General features: G+C 39.8%; 1 protein-coding gene across 1 annotated transcript; it reads right to left on the bottom strand.

Moving 5' to 3' along the window:
• Positions 1 to 2,293: 2,293 nt before the first annotated feature.
• Positions 2,294 to 21,279, bottom strand: ccdc88b (coiled-coil domain containing 88B). The gene is made up of 27 exons (XM_033973978.2): positions 21,020 to 21,279; positions 20,004 to 20,152; positions 19,293 to 19,404; positions 18,712 to 18,781; positions 18,485 to 18,543; positions 18,194 to 18,277; positions 17,417 to 17,557; positions 16,231 to 16,370; positions 16,038 to 16,119; positions 15,483 to 15,641; positions 14,144 to 14,290; positions 13,858 to 14,026; positions 13,557 to 13,672; positions 13,125 to 13,184; positions 12,363 to 12,971; positions 12,097 to 12,276; positions 9,995 to 10,335; positions 9,472 to 9,631; positions 8,636 to 9,016; positions 7,642 to 7,803; positions 7,159 to 7,436; positions 6,922 to 7,065; positions 6,045 to 6,231; positions 5,095 to 5,240; positions 4,001 to 4,108; positions 3,399 to 3,553; positions 2,294 to 2,853 (listed from the first exon to the last, which is right to left on the bottom strand). The coding sequence occupies exons 1-27, from the start codon at positions 21,077 to 21,079 to the stop codon at positions 2,492 to 2,494; spliced, it is 4,761 nt and encodes a 1,586-aa protein (XP_033829869.1). The 5' UTR covers positions 21,080 to 21,279; the 3' UTR covers positions 2,294 to 2,491.
• Positions 21,280 to 21,352: the final 73 nt, after the last annotated feature.

The raw sequence follows: 21,352 nt of genomic DNA, 5'->3' as shown, positions 1-21,352 counted from the left end.
GCTGGGGTAATGAATTATAATCTTTAATGCAGAAACCGATCGATACAACCAGGAGCATAAATCAGCTTTTACTGAGAGCGTCAAAGTCCCTTAATACACTGGAGGAGAGAGAGTCAGTGCGAGGCGGAGGGGAGGGTGGCAGAGGGGTGTAGCATAGACAAACAGACCAACGGGACGGAGCTGCGATGATGAAATAGTGTAGTGGGGGTCTGTGGAGATGGATGGAGGCAGACGGAAGGGAAGTTATAGATGAAGAGACTCACCTTTGGGCTAACCTCATTGAGGAAAGAGCCCGGTGAAAGCATTGGGAACTTGACAGCTTTGTGAGGAGGTGAGGTTGAGGGGTCAGCCGGTATGTGCACAACTAGTTATTTTTTCAGCTTTTGTATTGTTCGCCCCCTCACAACAATCCCCTTAATCTCCTCTAAAGCCTGGGGCAAAATATAATTAATTGAGTTACACCAAAACTTCTGATCAGAAATCACCCATCAACCCCTCGTCTGGGCTCTGTGAGGATAAGGGCCCGAAAACAATCCCAGAATTATAACTTTGCCTTAGTGAGTTTGCTCTTGTACCAGATGCAAATAGATTTACTCAATTTGAATTCACAAGACTCATTTATCTCAACTAAATCTAATGCATCACATTTAGGATGCCATGGCCGTCCTGTTGGTTCACTTAAGTGGTTGAACTGAGGTTTTACTCACTAGAGGCTCTTTAGTGAGACACAGGCATTAAAATTTGATAGCTCGAGAGGAAACTAAGGGAAGAGAAAAACACACTTGGATTGTGAAAGTTCGCACACAGTATACATGAGAGACTGGAAAACAAATGTGTAGTGAGTGGTTAGGGTTTCACAGGTGCTCAATAATTAAATAGAAGAGAGCCCTGTATCTAAACAACAAATGAGGCAAGGCATCCATCAATCATTCTCAACACTTCAGGGTTTAGAGATGGAGATGACACTTAATCGCTCATGTTTTTGCATGATTTCCAAATGCTTGTTATTCTCACTAGGATAAAGCTTTCCAGCACAATATTATAATTTGTGCAAGACAACTGAATAAATTAGGGTCAAAAAAGGCAACCGTGGTCTTTTTTCTTTCATTTCAAGAAAATACCTTGTGGAATTATATGTTTTAGAGAGATATCAAAATGGTAACTGAAGTGTGCCCTCATAGAAACAACTACGCTAGCCCCCTAAGCTGGGGCCCTGCATGTCTTGGAGCCTAAGGGCATGGGATTGTTGCGATGCGCTCATAATAAGCCTCTGAGTGACTGGCAGAACCAATATCTTGCTATCGCTCTGCCCTGTGCTCATTCATGCGCCTCTGCGTGCACGCCCTGTCATGCATCTCAATTCAACAAAACACAATGTTCAGAGCTGCAAAAAAGAGAGCACAGCTTTTTGATTAATGTCACCATGACAACTACATAATTCATGAATTGTATTAGCAGCGTGTTTGTCATTCAAATCAAAATTCAGGCTGTGAAGCTTGAGGAAAAACTGCAGTTGTCTCCTGTAAACTGTATTGCAGGCTCAGTAAGAATAAGATATGACCCCTGCCCGTCTGGATATGCTGATGTATTGGCTCCTAATCTCTCACATAGGAGCTTCGCCTGTCTTCTAAGAGCATCCTTTTAGCTCCACAGTGAACTCTCAGGTCTGCTCATTTGGAAAGCTGCATGCTAATTCCCCTTCATCCTCGGTCTGAGCGTGTGCGAGGCTGTGTACGGTGGCACCAGTCCTCACAACTCCACACTGACACCATTTGGTACAACAGTGAAACCAGCGGAGAGGCATCTCATTAAGGCACTAAAGGAGATCAATTGCCATCAGATCAGTGACAGGATTAAAACAAGAAGCCTAAAATGGATTTTTCAACCATATGTGAGCCAGATGGCTGCTTTCTCCATATTTATCCTCGTATATGCCATCCACATTCACGGAGTCAAGAACGTGAGTTTCCCACATTTTTTTCGTCCAAGGCTTTGAAGAAAAAGCTCTCATATATATATATATATAATTTTTTTTTACTTTTAGATGCAATATTAGTCATTTGAGTACCACGCTTTTACCTTTAAGTGCAGCTCTTAAGTGTGACAAGATATATATTTTTTCATCTAAAGCAAGTGATGAGACAGAACAGGGCATCAGCAGACATTTCAGATAATCCTGTAAGTTTTAAGAGGAGAAGACAGTGCACAGTTGGCACCGAACCTTGATGTTTTTAAGTCAAATTTGCATCAGCAGTCTATCCAAAACAATAAGGCTGCATAGGATTGTTATGAAGGTGGATGGATTTTTAATAAAGACATATTCTCTTAAACCAGACTAAAACACTAAAGATACATACTAATTTATGTAATTTAATACATTTATCTCTTATACAATATACATTTATCTGTCCAATACAAATAATTGTCAACAGACATGCAATTTATTTTTTATGCAATTTAAATAAAAACTCTTTATAACTTGTGCTGTCCCTCATGCTTTGTCCCCTTCACCATTTCCCTCTTCTGCCTCCACACTGTTCTGACAGGACAGAGGTGAGTCAGTGTTTGGTGGAGTCCCCCCTCTCTCCCCCTCCCACAGCACTCGGGAAGTACGTGGACTGGAGCCCAAACGGAGGCGAGGTGGGGGCTTGTTGTCTCCAGGACTAAAGGACTGAGACATAGACCCACCACGCGCCAGTCCCATGCCCCACCCGTGACGAGATCCCAGTTTACGGCGCCCTCCAGAGCCAGAGCGTACCACTGCGGATCCTGTCAGTGGAGAGCCAGGTTCTGCTGGGGGCGAGGCCTTCCTCAAGGGGGACGGAGACACAGGAGCACTGCGTGGGTCTGTCACTACAGGAGAGAGAGCATACTTTAGCGTATTTAATGGTTATAGTGTAATCCATCCAACACTTTTCAATTTGTCTTAAACTGTATTAAAATATTTGTTTTTATTCTGCTGACAAAAGTTGCCCTTAAGATCCCAGTACTATGCCCTGTCTTTGTTTGTCTCTGCGTTTGAGCAGTGATGTTATGTGCAAGACAAATTCTTGCCTGAATCTAATATTATTATTATATTAATAATTTAATTAATATTCAGTGATATACAATAAAATTATTAGTAATCTCTTGTAAGTGTAATTAGTAAGCCTCAAATAATAATGCATGCTATGGTGTTAAAAGTAGCTGAAAATGAAACCATGCTATTATGCACTTTTCAACATGTGGTTAGCAGAGAATGGCAGGAACATTTAGCACTTCTGGGATGGAACTGAGTAGAGCAGTGCTATCAACAGTGACCACACTTGGTAGTCATGAGTAGATTTGTATGCATGCCCGTAGCCTCCCTTGATGGGGTGAGCGTATCTTTGAGAAAGTGTTTGTGTGTGTGCTCTCACTGGGTTGAGCTGTTTGTGAGTCAGATGTAAATTCATTGCTGTCGGCCAGGTTCTCCACACTGCCTGCAGCGGTGAAGAGGGCGCGGCCCTCCCTTCCTCCTCCTCCCCGGGGTTTGATTAGCTTCTTCATCCTGTCTGCAATCCAGTTAGATTTCCTTTGAGGACACAGAGGACACATACTATTTACTAAAAAGGATGGGAGTTAAAGAACACAAGCACACATTAGGAACTCAACATTTACAGTAGTTGTAGGTTAAGCATCAATAGCTCAATTTTTTTGATTAAAGAACAGGTGTTTCGGTGTTTTTGTTCAAAAACTCAATGTTTTTAAATTATGCTTAGTGTCTTGTGTTAGTCTATTTTTCCCTTCTACAATCAGAATGCTGACGACCTGCCCCATTGGTCTGCACACCTGTCTATATATTTACAAGAAATATTTGTGTTACTTTTACATGGAAGAATTTTGCAGTATGTTATTTTTAAATTTCAAGATCAAACTAAATATAGAATATATAGTGTTTTCCAACCAACTCCCTCCAGTGCATAACTAAAGTAATTAACAATGCGTAAACAAAGAAATAAGACCACATTTTGCATAGTACTTGGCTTTATTGCCCGGAGGCTGCATGCTGGGCTCAAGGACTCGATACTGGTCCATAATCTTCTCCACCAACTTCTGCTTCTCTCGTCGAAGCTCGCTGAGTTTCTCTCTGAAGGAAAACCATGAGAGAAATGAGAACAAAGCCACTACAAGGTGAAACCAGCAAAAGAAAGAGCTGAGTGGGAAGAAGCTGTTTCAAATTCATTCATTCATTTCATGCATTTATCATCAGGGCATCTCTGAGAAGATTACTGCTGTAGAGAGAATGTAACAATGCTTATAGTGAGAGCTGAGCCTGATCCTGTTAAAGTGAGGTAACAAATCAAGTCTTTTCAAAGTCAGAGCCAGAGATTATTGCTTGATTATTGCTATTTCACATTGGGAACAGATCTTTGATTTATCAAATGAACTCTTTTGTAAAATTACGTTTTAAATTATCCTCTGCCATGCGTATTTTAGCAAGTGAGAATATTTTCAATAGGTTTGGTATATCCTACAATCTCAAAAAATTACATGAATATACTGAACAATTCAACAATGGTGCCAAAACACTTGCTCATAGTTTCGTTTAGCTTTAATTAGAACAAAAACTTGCCAAAAATGATTATGTGTGATATTCATATACAGTAATATTCCAAATTGGACATCTGCTGGCTGTGTTACGGCGTTGTCAGCACTAATATTCATAACTTAATAGAGCTCACATGTTCAAAATTGTAAACAGGAAGTTACAGTTACTTAAAAAGTGTAATCACACCACATGCTTGTATTTATCTGAATCAGAAGTGTGATGTTGGTGTGTTTTGTATTTGGTACCACCCATGGACTTTCATAACAACCATCATATTATTTCTTAGTTATGGCAAAAAATAAACAAAGGAACAGCCTACAAAATTACACTTTACTCTTTGTTTTGTTAATTTAATGTGAACGCTGTGCTGCTGATTTTAAGTACAATAGGATATTTGCATTTAGAGCATTTGGTGGTAAATTACAGTATTTATCAACAATGAGGTTATGCTCTTAAGATGAGAAATGATAATGTGTGTTTTATTATATTGTTTATTGTATTAGTAGTAGGTTGTCTGTACTTACTGGTATTCCTTCTGCTCGGAGTAGTGCTGATCGCGGCGCTCCAGACTCTGCTCCAGCAAAGCCCGGTTCTCCTTGAAAAGGTTCTGGTTCTGCTCAGCCAGATGACGGTTTTCTTCCTCCATGTTTCCTTTCAGTTGGGTCAACAACTAGAAAATCACACATTACTGTAAATATCAATACAACCTACCATTAATGTCTAAATAATATGTGTATATCACTGTTTTGTACTGTTATTTTTAATACTTTTATCATAATGTTATCTTGTACACATTTTGATTATATGTATTTTCTTGCTTTTTGTACTTTGTTCAGTGTATTGTATCTACCATACTGTGTTTACTACCCAACAGGCTTTGGTGCTATATTTCTTCTATTCGTTCAAACTTTGCAGAGTGTAGCTGAAAAAGAGTAAATATATTCATGCTAGATATACCACATAGCAGCTAAGAAGCAAGAAATATTTAAATCCATATAGACTGTACTGCACAGATAATGCAACTTCATCCAATTATTTTACCTTTGTTGTCAAAGTTACACAAAGCTGAGCCCATTTAGGCAGCACTGCGACAGCAGGGATAATGGTAACGTCTTTAATAGGTCTGACCATTTCCCTTTTAATAAGATCGCTCTGTTACAGGCTCAGAGAGTATGACTGATTACTCACTGTACTCTCTTATAAAGAGATGAAAAACACATGAATATACTGCCAACTGAAACTCACAGTGCTGAATATAATAATATAAGAGCTTATAATAATATAAGTGAAATCATACTTTCACCTATTCTCCAGCCTAATTATATTGGCTATTTTTATTTCTTTGTGTTTTTATTATAAAAGCAGTGTGCAAGTCCGTCTACAGAAGAGCAGTGACTCATGGGATTCTATTTACAGCAATTAGGATTTAGCCACAGCTGTAACTGTGAGCTGTGTCTGTGTGACTGTGTCAGACCTGGAATTGGCTGGTTAGCCTGGCGTAGCTAATGTCCAGACTTTGGTGCGTTTCCCTCAGGGTGCTCAGTTCCCCCTCCAGGCGGGTCTTTTCCAGCTGGGAGGTGCTCAGCTCCCCCCTCAGCACCGAGCCCTGGGCCAGCAGCTCGGCTTGGGACGCCAGCCACTCCTTCTGCTGGGCCTGCAGCCTGTAACAGCCACACGCATGAGCTACACTCATCTGTAATTGTTAGGTGACCCGTGCAGGACTCCATCCCCTCATTAGTTAAGTGCGCTCTAACTAAAACCCATTATTAAGTAATATACAGTATGAGGAGTACCATCATCAAAGCAAATGTTACGGAAGAATACAAGAGCATATTTGAAATAACTCAATAGGTTTAAATGTGTGCAGTCATTCTATCTCGTTTTTTGGTAACAGATGTTGCAATAAGAGGAAGATTTATGTTACTGTAAACCTATAACATATATATTTTTTTTTATAATAAAAGAGGATATTTGAATTATAAAGCGTAATGTAATATTGTCTGTATTTTTTAGACTATACCACTGAAATATTTCAGACAGTATTAGTTGTGGTTTTTTTTTATGTTCAGGCCATGAACTGCTATTGGATTCACTGCAAATACATCTATAGTCAATAACATGAAGACAATTAATACATTTGCTAAACTCCTGTTTTTTTTTACATTGAGACACAGGATTGCTGCAAAACCATAAATCACATTTGCATTCAAATGTGTTTTATGTTTCCTGTTTCAAAGAGAGGCTCCTCCACATTTAAATAAGCATGAATGCATAGAGGAGTCAAGTGAACGGATGATCTCATCCTCTGAATGTAATGCTAAACAAAGTGCCTGGCAGAACGGAGCTGTTACCTCTCATTGTCTTCTCTCAGTCGCTCCAGCTCACGCTGTCTCTCCATTTGGTTTTGGGCTCCTGCCTCCATTTCTACTCGCAAAAGATCCACTTCCCGTTCTCTGTCCTCGAGTTGGGCTTTTCTCTCAAGAAGTTCTTTGTACCTTTAAATTTTAGAAAGAAAACAAAGATAATCTTGTTTCTAATTTAAAATTTCACAAAACAACCACTAAAGTATTTTCCCTATGTTTACCTACCTGCACTCTAACTCCCTGTGCTGGGCCTCCAGGCTGCGGGAGCTACTGCGGAGCTGTGAATGTTTCTCCAGCAGCTCCTCCAGCTCCAGCTCCTGCCTCTGCTGTAGGGCTGTGAGCCGCTCATGGTCCCGTCTCAGAGCCTCCACTCGGGCCTGGGACTCCTCACGCTCCCTCGCCCAAACCTTTGACTCTGCTTCCAGTGCTGCGCACTGGGCTTTGACCTCACTACACTGTGCCAGTGATGCTGCATGCTGGGAATTCAACGAGGCTTGTTCAATCTGTGTAACAGAAATCAATTTATATTTTGAATAAATGTAAAGAAAGCTTATGTTACCTATCTATTACATACTTAAATACAAGTGCTATGTAGTAACAGAAAAAGTCTTGGTTAACAAGCAGTTATACATGTCTCCATGTATTGTGCAAATACATCTTGTGCCAACAACATGCTGGTCATCTGAGCTACTATGTGCTTTCTTTCACCTGTAGCTGTGTGTTGAGACCCTGTAATCGGGTGCAGGAGTCCTGTAGACTAAGGGAGTGACGCCGCAGAGCCTCCAGCTGGTCCTTGAGGTGCTCACAGGCCTCCTGAGACTGAGACAGACGGGACAACAAGGCCTCCTGACCTGCGACTGCCACTGCTTTCTGAGACAAATAGAAATGAGAAAAATATTTTTTAAGTAATTTTGCTTCAAACTGCCTTTGCACCACAAATGAAAAAGGCTGATTAGGTGCATTTCGTGGCATCTACAAAGTAAGTCATTACTTTATGTTACTACTTCACTGTAAAGAAGATGTCTGTGTAATCCTTCAGTTGCCCAGGCCACCTACTTCACTGTATTTTCTTATGAAAGAGAAGAGGCCCACTAAAATAGAGCAGAATCTTTCAATATACTTTTAGTTCAGTTTTAGACCTTCCAAAACTCTCCAAACTGGGTTCAGAGGCCTGCGGTTTCTTGTTTGCGCTTTTACAGTTTTTCATTGTTATATTTATTTTTCATGCTCTCACGTGTGCCAATTGATCAGCCAGCTAAGAACACACTGGCCCTCTATGAAGAGAACCCGGACACGCTTTAAGACTGTTAACATGGAGGCTGGTGAGTACCTGCACTGAATGAAACTCGTGACCTTGGTAACACGTACAGCCTGATGGTGGAGTTGTGTGTGTGTGTTTTAGATGGAGAGAGGAGTGCAAGAGAAGCAGAGCAGATAAGGAAGATTAACAGTAGCCGAGGTGACATTATAAAACCTGATGACTGCAGATAAGGCCCAAGTTCTGGGAATAAAGTGCTATACTTTGTAGACCTGCGTGAGTTGATAGTCACTGAGAATCCCAAGAGCAAGAAATTCAATATAATAAAATTGTCTCCCTTTCACAAAAAGCATCATCAAGTCACCCAGTTTCACCCTGTCGACAGCAACTAAACTCTACAGAGACATATACATCTATAAATATCGTATATTGACAAATACAGACCTCTCGTTCCAGTTCAGTGAGGCTTGCTTTCAGCTGCCTCACAGTCTCTTCTGTCTCATGCCTGTTGCGGTTCACATCAGTATATCTGCTAGATTCATGTGATTGATCCATCGCTGACTTCTCCTTCGTCTCTGGCTCGCTAACTCCTGTTCTGTTTACTGAAGAATTGTCCTCTTCGTCTGCAATTCTCTTCTTCTTTTCCAATTCAAACAGACTTTCCATTTTCTTGAGATCACATGAAAGGATACCTATTCTCTGCTGGGATTGGTCAAGTGACTCTTTTGACATTTTCAGGCCAGCCTCAGCCTTTTGGAGCTTGTTGTTCAAATGCTCAGTTTCAGTGGAAAGAGTTTGACAACGCATCTGCTCTTTTGCCAGGTCCTGGAACAAAATAGAGATTGAGTTTAGAAATAAATATATTTGAAACAGTAATAACCTAAAATATTACTAAATTACAAGTACATCTTGACCTTGCTTCCAAAGATAAATATAGTTGCTGCAGTTTTCAAGGAAAGATCTGTAAATATACTCATGTATCATTCTTTACTAGCTTTGAATGAGTGTTATATAGTTTTATTGTATGTCTTCTATGAGCTGTTCAATATGGCTTAAGGCTAGTAAGAGCTCTCACCATGGAAACTAAATCACAGTGAAAACAGTTAGGAGGGAAAATTAGTTTCAGCCACTATTTATTTTTAATATAAATCCTACAAATAGACAGTTTATATTTTAACCATATTTTTATTTGTCAAAATCACAGGGTACATTGATGTGTGACTCGGGTCTTCTGCAGAGCTTGTATACACCACTCATGATGACTAAACCACAAAACACACCTGGGACAGCGTGCTAATCTGGGCCTGTGCCTGTGCATACTGCTCCTGCAGCTGCTGCCTCTCCGCCTCAGAGCGGCTCAAACCAAAGCCCAGCTCCTTCTCTGAGTCCTGGAGCCGAGTGCAGAGCTCCTGTGATTCAGACAGCTGCCGACAAACACGCCTGGCAACATTAAAAGACAATACAGGTCACAACAGGTTAAATGTGTTTTTTGGGGACTAAAATATGCACACACAATTTACGAGGATCTGCCTCATATAACAAGCTCCAATTATGTAAAATCTGTGTGTGTGTGGGGGGGGGGGGTGTGGGTGTGTGTGTGTGTGTGTGTGTGTGAGAGAGAGAGAGAGAGAAGAGAGACTGTGTTTGAACGTCTGGTAAGGTGGTTGGGTGGGAGGGCATGTGGGATTGTAATTTTATTTTTGCCTGATCATAACTTCCTCTAATGGCCCAGGTTTGAATTTAAAAACTGTTAGTAATCGTATCAACAGAACAGTGTTATTGAGCTGCCAGAGGATGATATACTTATGCTCAGTCTCCACAGCTCGGGCCCTCTGGTGGCTGCTCTCCAGGGTGAGGGTGGTGCTCTCCAGTTGTTGCCTTAATCTCGTCACTTCCCTTTCCTTCTGCCTCGCCTCTTTATGAAGACCATCGAGCTCGGCCTGAAGAGTGTCCTTTTCTTGCTCCAGACGAGAGACCTCCAGCAGTGCCTGGTCTTTGGCTTTGGTCAGTGTTTCGGCCTCTGAAGTGGCCTCCCGAAGCTCCACCTCCAACTCCTCCTCCCGCCGCCGACAGGTATCTAGACTCCGACCCTGAGACTCGAGCTCCAAACGCAGGGTCTGAATGGTGAGCTCTAACTGGTCACTCTAGATAAAGAATGAAAGAAAAATAATAATAAAGAATTGTACTTTTTTTTTTTATTATTCCAAGCATCATATCTTTGGCTGCATATTTATCATTCTAACCTAGTACTGAACCTCCATAAAACAATTACATAGACATTTTCCAAAGGGAAATTTTAGATTCAAATCTGTAGCTAACCCTGGTGCCATTGTGCCCTGATATAAATATATATAGTTTAAGTTAAGCATAAGTATAAATATACACAGCAGTTAAGTCATCCCACACAGTTAAGGTAGGCAGGAGAACTGTGCAAAAAGGCGAGCTGTAATTCTCTGTTTGCTATGAGGCCCTGCGGGGAGAGGTTTGCACTTCATGTTCCATTTAACATACGCTGCTGGAGTTTTCATTATTTCTGGCTTTTTAATCTGGTCATGGAACACAAAGACTTCCTCTCGGTCACAACAAACTATTCTGTTTCACAAGAGTGCAACATGTTGAAATGGGCATATTTCTATTTGCCGCTGACTGTGCTGCTCCAGTGTAAAATTATATTATTCATACAACAAAATGGTGACACAGTAAATCTGCTCTGAGACTTTGTACTTTACAGTGTTAAGAAATGATAAAAGGAAGACTCAACTTTTAAACTCTTATAATGAGCACAATTATTCAGGTTGAGTGGCCACATACTGCACAGGCAAGTTTTTCTTTTAAAAACATGTTTGAAGCAACGTAGCCTTTGAAATTTGTGTGAAGAAAATAGTTATCACATAGTTAATATTCAAATTTATCTAATGTGAGTGAGAATAATTGTTTTGATATGTACAGAAGCATTTGATCCATTAACACCTTGTCTAAAATGTATCTTTTTTTTTTTTTTTTATTATTAATTGGGGTAATTATACTTGGTTTTTGTCAGAGTAAAATTAAAAATATTATAGATGACTCCTGACTGTGATGAATTCATAAATCCATTTAATGGTATTTCTTTAGTGCTGACTTTTGCACTGTTCTTTTCCTTAGCTGGCAATTTCTCAGATGTCAGGAGATTTTACTGCAAATAGCACATTAAGTCCCATTTTCACAGAATTCTGCATCCCCCTCTTTGGAGAGAACATGCTCCAGAGGAACTGTGCTGCACACTTTCACTCAGGACCAAGCCCCCACGTCTATCAAGTATCAATGCTTTAAATGTATTGATAATGTAGAACATTTTTAGTTAATATTATCAAGTATACATTACATATTTGAATGATAAAACTATAATTCAGTTATTTAGAGCTGCACAACATAGAATGCACAAAATAGTCTTGTTTTTTTCATCCTCAGGCATGACTAATTTAAATAGTTTTCTAATTTTGTGGGTAAGTGCTATACCCCAACATCACAAAATTATTTAAGGGTTTTACAAATCATTTAAAAAATGGTTATACTTGGAAATCACCAGACCACGTCATAATCAGTGTGTTAGAACAGAATGTGCTGTATCAAATTTGGGGCTATTTTCAGCCTTTTCCAACACACATTTAACAAGCTCCATTATGACACCTTTTATCTGATTTATGGACTTGGATAGATTAGATCTGGGGAGGACCTATTTTGTTTTAAGAGATTTATGCAGAGAGAAGCTTTTAATAGCAGTTCTAAATGTCCACCAATTAATATTTTGTAGAAATGCGTGTAATTAGCATTAACACACCCATAGTGGGGGCCAGACAGAGAGAATGAAAATCATCATGATAATTAATTTCCACAGTTAGTGCTTAAAATGCCGCCACTCGCACCTTGCGCTGGTTTGTGCGCAGGACATCAACTGTGCCGCGCAGTGCATCTCTGTCTCTCTCTAAAGCCGCACGCTCCCCCTCCAGGGTCGCAATGACAGTGGTCTGCATCCTGTTGAGCTCCACTTGACTCCGCAAACGACACAGCTCCTCCTCCATAACCAGATTGTCCGACTGCAGTACCTAACGAGCCAGGAGTTGTTACATTTTTTTTTAAATATTTTATGATGGACACTTATTCATGGAGTTGAGTTTGTTTATGTTGTTACCTCGATGTGCCTGCGGGCTTCTCCCAGACTATCTGCTGCTTTTTTCAGTCGTTGTAGTTCGGCCTCGAGGAGCACCAGTCTTTGCTCTGCTTCCCATGTTTTTCGGCTTTGTTCCCTCAGTTTAGAGCGCAGGTCCTGGGCAGCGTTGGCCTGTCTTTCAGCCTCATCTTGAGCCTCCTGGAGCTGATGAGTCAGGCGCTCCATTTCGGGACCAGAGAGGTAGCACATTGGCTTACTGGATACAGGTTCTATGTCTATGGTTACATTTGCTATCCTGTTCTCCACACTCTCTTTGTCCTTCTGACCCCCTTCTGCCTCACCCCTCTGCATCTCTTCATTTTGTGCACTCATATTTCTCTCTAAAAAATCTTCACCAACTCCAGCTTGTCTTTGGATGCTTATTATGCCTGTTGTGTGATCCTGTATGACTCTTCCTTGTCCTACTCCTTGACTCCTATGAGACTCCACACCCTGGACCCCCCTCTGCATCGCTTCCTCTTTTACTTCCTCAATTGGGTTCTTCTTCTCCTCTTGTGTATGTTGCAGTCTCTTGACAACATTTTCTAATTGTTGCTTCAACTTAACATTTTCATTCTCCAAGTTTTGTAACTGCAAAAAGAGAAATATAGTGTGAGTGAATGTTTAAATATGTAAAAATATGTTCACACAATACAATACATCACAGACGTTACAATTCCATTCTGTAGTTCCTATTTAATAATACAGCCATTGTGGGCCTTTTAATTATCATCTTTTACAAACCTCCTTCAGTGTTTTCTGATGCTCAATTTCCAGCTCATCTTTTGCTTCTGGCAGATCAACCTGCAGCAGGAAAAAATGTTGAACTCCTCCACTATTCACTCCACTCATTTTCATTTTATGCTCATTCTCATGATAGGATAAAAAGACAGGATTCCTTTCTTGAAGTATTTTACAAAACTCAAGTGGTGATTTTGGTCAAGGTACAACCATTGAACTGTGAATTATATGAAAGTAAGATAAGAGCATGTGCTTCTAACAAAGAGACGTGCACTTCACTATAGTGTTGCACTTAGTGATCCTCCACCACCCTTTCATTACATGTGTGGATTTATGTTGGTGACCTGCTTTACCCTATAACCTTTAGCCAAAAGGAGATGAAATGAAATGGATTCCTTCTATACAAGTCTTCACCGTCACACTCTGAACTCTGACCTCTTGTTGCATTTGTAACTCCTCTAAACGCCTTCTCAGCTCTGCGTTCTCCTGCTCCGCTCCAAGGAGCCTCAGTGTGGAAGCTTCCCCCACCTCCACACTCAGTGGCGTCTGATCTACAAAACCACAAGGAGAATAAAAAATAAAATAGGAGAAAAATGGAAGAGGCTGCATGGAGCAAATGAGGAGACAGATATTGTTAAGTGATAACCTGCAAGTCGGTATTACCTCACTCTATTTTTCTTATCAGTTAATTAAAATGTTCTAAATAACAGTGTGTAGAAAAAGCAGGTTCTCTCACCAATCAATTTCCACAAGCCTTCATCAGAGTCAGGCTCTGATTGGACTAAATTCTGCCGGATTGGGGTGTCAGTGGACGCCACGGTGTCACTGCACTGCCTCAGGTCGGCCTCAAGGCTTATGTTCATTTCTAACAACTCATCAACGCGCTGCCTCTCAGTGTCCCGCTCCTGGATCAGATCATATCAATGCAATCAAAACCATGTATGAAAACGTATGAGATAACAGGTAATTAAAAAAGACACCTCATTTATAATAGTGAAGACAAAAAGTGTTGCTCTACTCACAGCCTCCACATTTGTCATTTTGTGTCGCAGTAGAATATTTTCCTTCTCCAGCTCTCTCATTGAGGAGCAGCGCGCCCGGGCGTCAGACAGCTGTTCTTCAAGGAGAGCTTTGGTTTCCTGGAGTGCTGCACAGAGCTGCTGCTGCTCCTGTAAAATCAAATATAACATGCTATTTATTATGAATGCTTCTTATTATTATTTATACTATTTTTGTTATTAAAATATGTACAGTTTTTTCAATCTTTTATATACAAAGACAGAACAAAACAAAAACATCAAAAATAATAATGGGTTAAAACAATAAGTTAACATCTACAGAAATACCATTGACATTAACGTTAAACATAATTTTAGAGAATTGCAGAGAATTACAAACCAAAACTATTGCACTGCTCACTCACTGCTTCACCCTTTCCCATTTACTCCCCCCAACAGCTTCTCCTTTATCTTATTATTTTAGATTTGATGTATTACTTGGGTAAGATTAAGTACTATTTGTTATTATTTTATTGAGTTTAAATTAGTTGATTGTAACTATTCTGGGCAGTCAGACAAAACAAAATAAATGTATTAAGAATGACTAAGAAGGTGGCAATATGGAAAGGACAAGCTTTTAAAAAAACTAATATATGAATACATTTTGCTTCTCACTTCCGTTACTCAAAGAATGAATCTCATTTGGAGTTAAAAGCCCCAATAACAGGAGCCAGACCCTGCTCTGTGTCAAAGTGGCTCCGGGCTGTAAATCCTGGTGACATCACACAATATAATCTCATTCTGTGGTTTTAAGATCTGGACTTGTTCTCACTTACTCATGATTGAAAAGCTCAGGGCAGTGAGAAGACACAGCCTTTCAGATTAAGTGGTAATAGTCTATTTTTATAAATAACAGCTATTCACACGAGGGTTTGAAGATCTTTTGAGTTGTTACATTCAGCAGTAATATTGGTTATATTAACAGTTAGTTAAAAGTAGAGAAACCAGTCTTTTTTTTTCAAATTGGAGTCTGTACACTTAACTCAATAATACTTCGGTTGAAGGAATAGGAATTAGTATTAGTATATTAGTAAGGAATTACTATTATATTTTTTTGTATTTATGTCATTAGTTAGACCATGAGACAATGACAAACAAAATAGAAGTCGGTTTTCTGAACAAATTACATGGAATTTTTTTAATTTTTTTGTCCACCATGGAATTTTTGCAAATGTTCAATCACACCACAAAATCAACATATCAACAAAAAATGTTCTGTTCTCATCTCATTTAGACAGTGCAAATCTAAACAATGCTGTGATGTTCACTGAAAACACCTCCTCAAAAGTAAATGTGTGTTTACCTTAAGCTGAGTGCGCATTATCTCAAGTCCGCGCAGCTTGTGTTTACAGCTCTGAAGCTCAGACTGGAGGTGCTCAGCGCGAGTCGCTCGCTCACGGGTGCAGTCCAGCTCGTCCCTCAGCACACGCATGCCTCTCACCTCTGCCTGAAGGGAGCGGTTCTAAGGACACAGATAAATAAGACACAGCACTGAGAGGGTCTGGTAAGGTGGAGGACACCGCTGGAAAGGCAATAAACCAAGTGTTTAATATAGTCTACAGAGTAAGTATTTGTTTATGTCTTTTAATCCTTTGTAATGTGTCCTTGAGTGTCAAGACAGGGGCTGATAAATAAAATGAAATATTTGAATTCATTATTATTATTAAACAGACAGACAACTGAGAAGTGTAATATGTATGTGGCCCCATAAAAACTGCAGTAGAGACTGAGGCTGTGCATGACACTAGTTGACACAGTTGGTGGTGGGAGTGAAGTTTTTCAAAAATACATATTACTATTTAATTTTAGCATATATGTCCATATGTTCCAAGTTATTGCCAAAAAATGTTTTCCAAACCTCCTTCTGTAGTTTCTTGAGCTGCTCATCCATAGTTTGAATCTCTTGTTTATAATCCAAAATCTGATCTCCTTTATCCTCTCTGGAAAAAACACAAAATTAAACTGAAAAAAATTCACAGTTTAGTGTAAGCTAAAAACTAACCCACAGTTTTCTGTCTAGAGTTTATGATCCATACAAACACAACACTCACAGTTGTTGTTTGAGGCGTCGGAGCTTTGCCTTGCTGTCTGCCAGCTGGAGTGCCAGACCTTCGGGTGGCTCCTCGCTGTGACCACCAGGGTGCGCCGTGCTGGAGTTCGACTGGGCCTCCTGACTGAGCTCTGCTATTCTCTAGAGAGTTGGGTTGAAAGATATGGTGAGAGGTACACAGAACAGAGAGACACCAAAACTTTGTAAACAGACGTACAGGACTACAGGCTGGAATTTCAATGCTCTAAAACTTTGATATCTGTGGCGATACGCTTTCAAATACATGCAGAACAATATGTAATACTCCATATGTGTGTGTGTGTGTGTGTGTTACTGACATACAGACAATCCACCCGTCATCAGCACATCTTTTTTCAAATGATTGATTTTTCCAATTAAATCTAGGACAAAGCTTGCAGCAAAAGAAAGCAGATATTGGATTATACTATATTCATACATTCCAAATTAAGATGATATATTTTGGTGTTCAAATTATCCTCCTATAAATCTAATATCTGCAAATCCCAATAAGGCCTCAGTAGTATATAAAATGTTGATCAAATTTGTGTTGACCCATTAGCAAAAAGAGGTCTGCACTGAAATATTTATTTCTACAGTTGTCATAGCCATTTAAAGGTGCAGTATTTAACTTTTCTGGTTGAGGATTAGTTATCAGCTTGTTTCCATCAAGATCATATGGCTTTGCATGAAATGCTCTATAGTAAGATTTATTGGAATTGAATCAAAATCCAATTTGAATTTACGCAATTAGCAAATCGCAAAGATTTACCATAGAAGTACCACAATTTCCACCATACACAACAAAATATCCTGTCTTATTTTGTCAGTTCTTCTAGATGTGTTTAAAATGTGGACTTTGATTAGAAACTTAAATCTATCCACAGTCACAATGCTTATCAGAAAAATTGAAACTAGATATTTTTCCCAAATAGTTCAGCCACAAGTGATACCACAAGTCCAAGTGACAGATCTGTGGAGAGGCGAGCCCGCTCATCTTTCAGGGTCATTGAATGCTTAATAGATACGTTTAATGACATACTGTGGTAAGTATGGTAAAGCAATAACATCTCCATGGAGATGAGCAAGTTGTGGACAGTTACATAGTGTACCTTTAATGTCAACTTACATAAAATAATAGTAAAACCATAGTATTTTCTTGCACATACCTCGAGATAAGTGTCTTTTTGTGCCAGGAGGCTCTGGATGTGCTTGGCCATAGAGCTGAACACAGGCACTAGGTCTGAACTATCTGCCTCTGCAAGCTCCTCCCACTGCAGCGGCAGCACCATCTGTGGATCCTGAGTCACCTGTAGCCATCACAGTATTTCAGACATCTATGATAAGATTAATGGTACACAAAATTGTAGACCTGGGGACAAATACTCAGTCAGTGCACTGTGAATGCTAAGCTCCCACATTTATAACCATGACTGACTAATGCATGCAAACCTAATGATTATTCGGGCGAGGTGCATCTATCCATTCAGCAAAAACACTCACCTCTATTATTTATGTGGCTAAGAAAGCTGGGATGAAATCACAGGTGGGCAACACACTGCTACAGCAAAGCTTATAGTTATTCATGTGCAGTTTGCCATTTGTGTCTTTCTGGTAGAGGAAAATGACAGTAAAACGATGACAAAGAGAAGCAAAAGTGACAGTGGCAATAGAGAAAGTTGACATAAGGAGTGGAGGATGGCAGTAAGGGCCACCTAAAGGTCCTTTAAATGGCTGCCTGGAGAATGATAAGTGGTTCATTTTTTCACTCACTGGAAGAATCCAAAGGGTATTATAGTTCACTTCACAGCTGACACTATTTTCAGATTTAAACTAAGACATAAATCATTTTAGAAGTCCAAAACTCGGTTTATATGGTCTGGTCATTCAAAACGTTTTGGTGGGTTAGAAAATGTTGACATCTAATTAAGTTCTTAATGTCTTACCTCTTGAATACAGCTGGCAATGGCAGCCTGGGTTTCTATGTCTAGGGACTGGATCTGCTGAATAAATATTTCTTTGTTCTCACACTGCAGAGACAAATGATCAATGATTAATGACAATGTATTAATTAAATACTATTATTTTAGTGTTTATATTCTTCATTTTTTGTAATATCTTCTGAAATAATAGTGAATAAACTTTTCCTTAATAAACATTTCCAATGTATGGTAAGACACCAGTATAGTAAAAGTATTGCAGACATCTGTGATATGAGAGGCATCATGTGTGGTCACCTGCACAGCACATCCCAATAAGAGCAGCATCAGTCGCTTGAGCTCTTCCACTGCAGCCTCTAAAAACACGAAAATATATTTATACTCGGTGTATCTCGCTATTCCTACGATTACCACCTTAACACCTTTGACATACAGAAAAGATAAGAACTTGTATCGAGCATAATTACTTTTGCCGCTCTAAGTCATAACCTGATAAGAGGAACCTGTTATCACTTATCTTGTACCTGTGAGGGGGTCCTGTCCCAGAATAGCAACATTTGGGAGAGGCATCAGTATCAGTTGCTGAAGATTTTCCTGGGGAAAAATATTCAAAAGGTCTGTGTACATAGTCAGGCTGGATCAACAGGGTAATGCAATTACAATTTAAACAAGAAAAAACATTATATTCTTGTTTTATGAAATTGCTGCCATGTCTTAACCTGAGCTCTTGAAGAAAATATAACTTAATTAAAAAATATTAATATGAAACTGTGTGTTTTTATGTTGTGTGGCAGGCGGTGCTAGGCAACGCATTCTTCATCCAGCAGCTTTACTGTTGTTGCTGAGCAAAGACTCATCATTTACAGAAATAGTTGTGTCATTTCCTCTAATGCCAATGGCAGATATTTGTAACTGACATTTTTAATGTTCCCTTTATAAATTCAGCAAAAACATATACACACTTGGTGGAAATCCACATTACCATGTTAGTGCATTTCATCACATTTCACATATCACTTCAATATAAATTATTTAAGAATTTTGTAGGCCAAAAACTTTTTGACTAAATGTTTTTGATATCTGTAACAGTATGGGTTGATCATACCTGGTAGAAGGACCTGATATGTCGATTTAAAATGGAAAAGTTTTGGACTCTTAGCATGCGATCATCTCCTCGGCCTGTGCCATACAACTGCTCCACTTTTGGGTTTAGATCTCTGAGGACACAATGTTATAATTACAACTACGTGGCAGCACATCAGCAACTATGTGTTATGCTCTTTATTTTTGAAACAGCAAAACATTGTAAAGGAGAGAAAGACATTTTAATGAGCCTGCAGATTCCTCCTGCCCACTGGACAGTCATATATTAAAACACTGTGACTTAGGTCAGACCAAATAAATAAGCTGTTCTGTAAACATGTTATATCCTTTTTGGCTTATATTTGAACACAAAGATGAGCAATTCAGTAAGGCTCATAACAGAACTGATTGGAATGAATCACCCTGATACTACATTTTCACTCCAACATCCAGCACTTGGATGAATGTGACATGTCAATACTTTCTATACATGAAAGGTCTGAAGAGAAGAGGCTGTCAGTTCCTCCTGTGTTTCTCAGCATTTAATTGGAAAATGCTTTGACATAACTTCTTTTATGGTTTACCAAGGTTTCTAAATGCTCTCATAAAAAAGGTTTCACTGTATATTAACTGAAAAGTGTCCCTGTGTAAAATTATTTTATTCAGTCTGTTCAATAATAAACCGTAGAACTGTCCAGGGAAATGAAGCAAGATAAATTGTAATAACTCTTACATGACCCTCATAACCTCATTGAGGAAAATCCCATCAGTAAGTTTCCAGTAGCGATCTATGGCCCCCTGAGAGACAGAGTTCACTTCCATGTACCCAGGGCAGAGCGACCCCATGTCCTCTCTCTCCAGCGTCTCCCCAAACAACTGAACCTGTAACAGCCAGATGATTATAAAGCATGAGTGTGTGGAGAAAAGCATGTACCAGGAGACAAGCAAAAACAAGAGACAGGAGCAGGAGATCAGCACGGAGAGGAGAGAGGAAACATTTTCACTACACAGGAAGCCACTTGAGTTGGAGCACCTGTCTGGACAGGTGGATCTGTGCTTTCACACCAGGATGCACTTCACATTGACAGGCAGCCGAGCCAAGGTCTCTCTCGCACTGAATGTTCAAGAGCTGTGCCAATCCAAACTTACACAGGCCTATAATGAGTTAGGCTATTATAGCCTACCATGTAAACTATTGGGCCTATTGTATGATCCAACAGCTACAGGGTAAATAAAGCCCTTGAACCATGCCTCAAATCAGAACCAGTCTAAACTCAAACCTTCTCTATGGCACCGGTCAAGAGCAGAGAAACGTCCCGTTTCACCTCAGGACTACATGTTTTTACAGATGCTCCTTTTTCACTGACCATAAGGAGAAAGGCCTTGAGCTGAGGCCTCCCGTGTGAAACCTGGACAGCAGAGTCTGGTATGGACAATCCCAGCATGTACTGATATGATAAAGATACTGACATAAACAGTTTTATTTACATGCAGCTACACCCAGGACGCGGAAGTGAAAAAGACGTGCCGAGGTAAGAGGAGCTGCCAAAAGGAGAAGTATCTTTGTTTTTTGTACTGCCACAAACACCACTTTTCAAAGTTATAATCCAACATGTTTAAACTATTTTCTGACAGGCACCAGCTCATATATGACCTAAAGTAGGTGACTCGTGTGAAAATGCTTTATTCGCTTTTTCCTTCTGAAGTGATGACCTTTTCTTAGGCTGTGATAAATGATAAATGACATACCCATCGCACCAATGCACTGTCCATGAATTCCTCTATTATCTCCATGATGTTCGAGTCCATTGTTGAGTCGCAGCAGCAGTAAAACACTACAGCGGACAGCTAATTAAAGTATTATCAGCCCTGTGTAAGTCATGAATCAAAAGAGCCTCCATTTGCTCCATGTGAAAGAGTATGACACCGTCATCACGGCCTGTCTCTTCCTCTCTCACTGTGTGTCAGACTCGCCTTTGCAAAACCACACCGGAATTGACAAAACGCACATGTTGCGTTTTAAAAGCTCCATTTCACACATTCACAAAGCCCACTCTCATTGCCCATGATGTTATTATAGCC

This window comes from Periophthalmus magnuspinnatus, chromosome 10 (genome assembly GCF_009829125.3).
Source record: "Periophthalmus magnuspinnatus isolate fPerMag1 chromosome 10, fPerMag1.2.pri, whole genome shotgun sequence".
NCBI lineage: Eukaryota > Metazoa > Chordata > Actinopteri > Gobiiformes > Gobiidae > Periophthalmus > Periophthalmus magnuspinnatus.
Note: the sequence above shows the minus strand (reverse complement) of the source record. Positions and strands in the feature narration are given on the sequence as shown.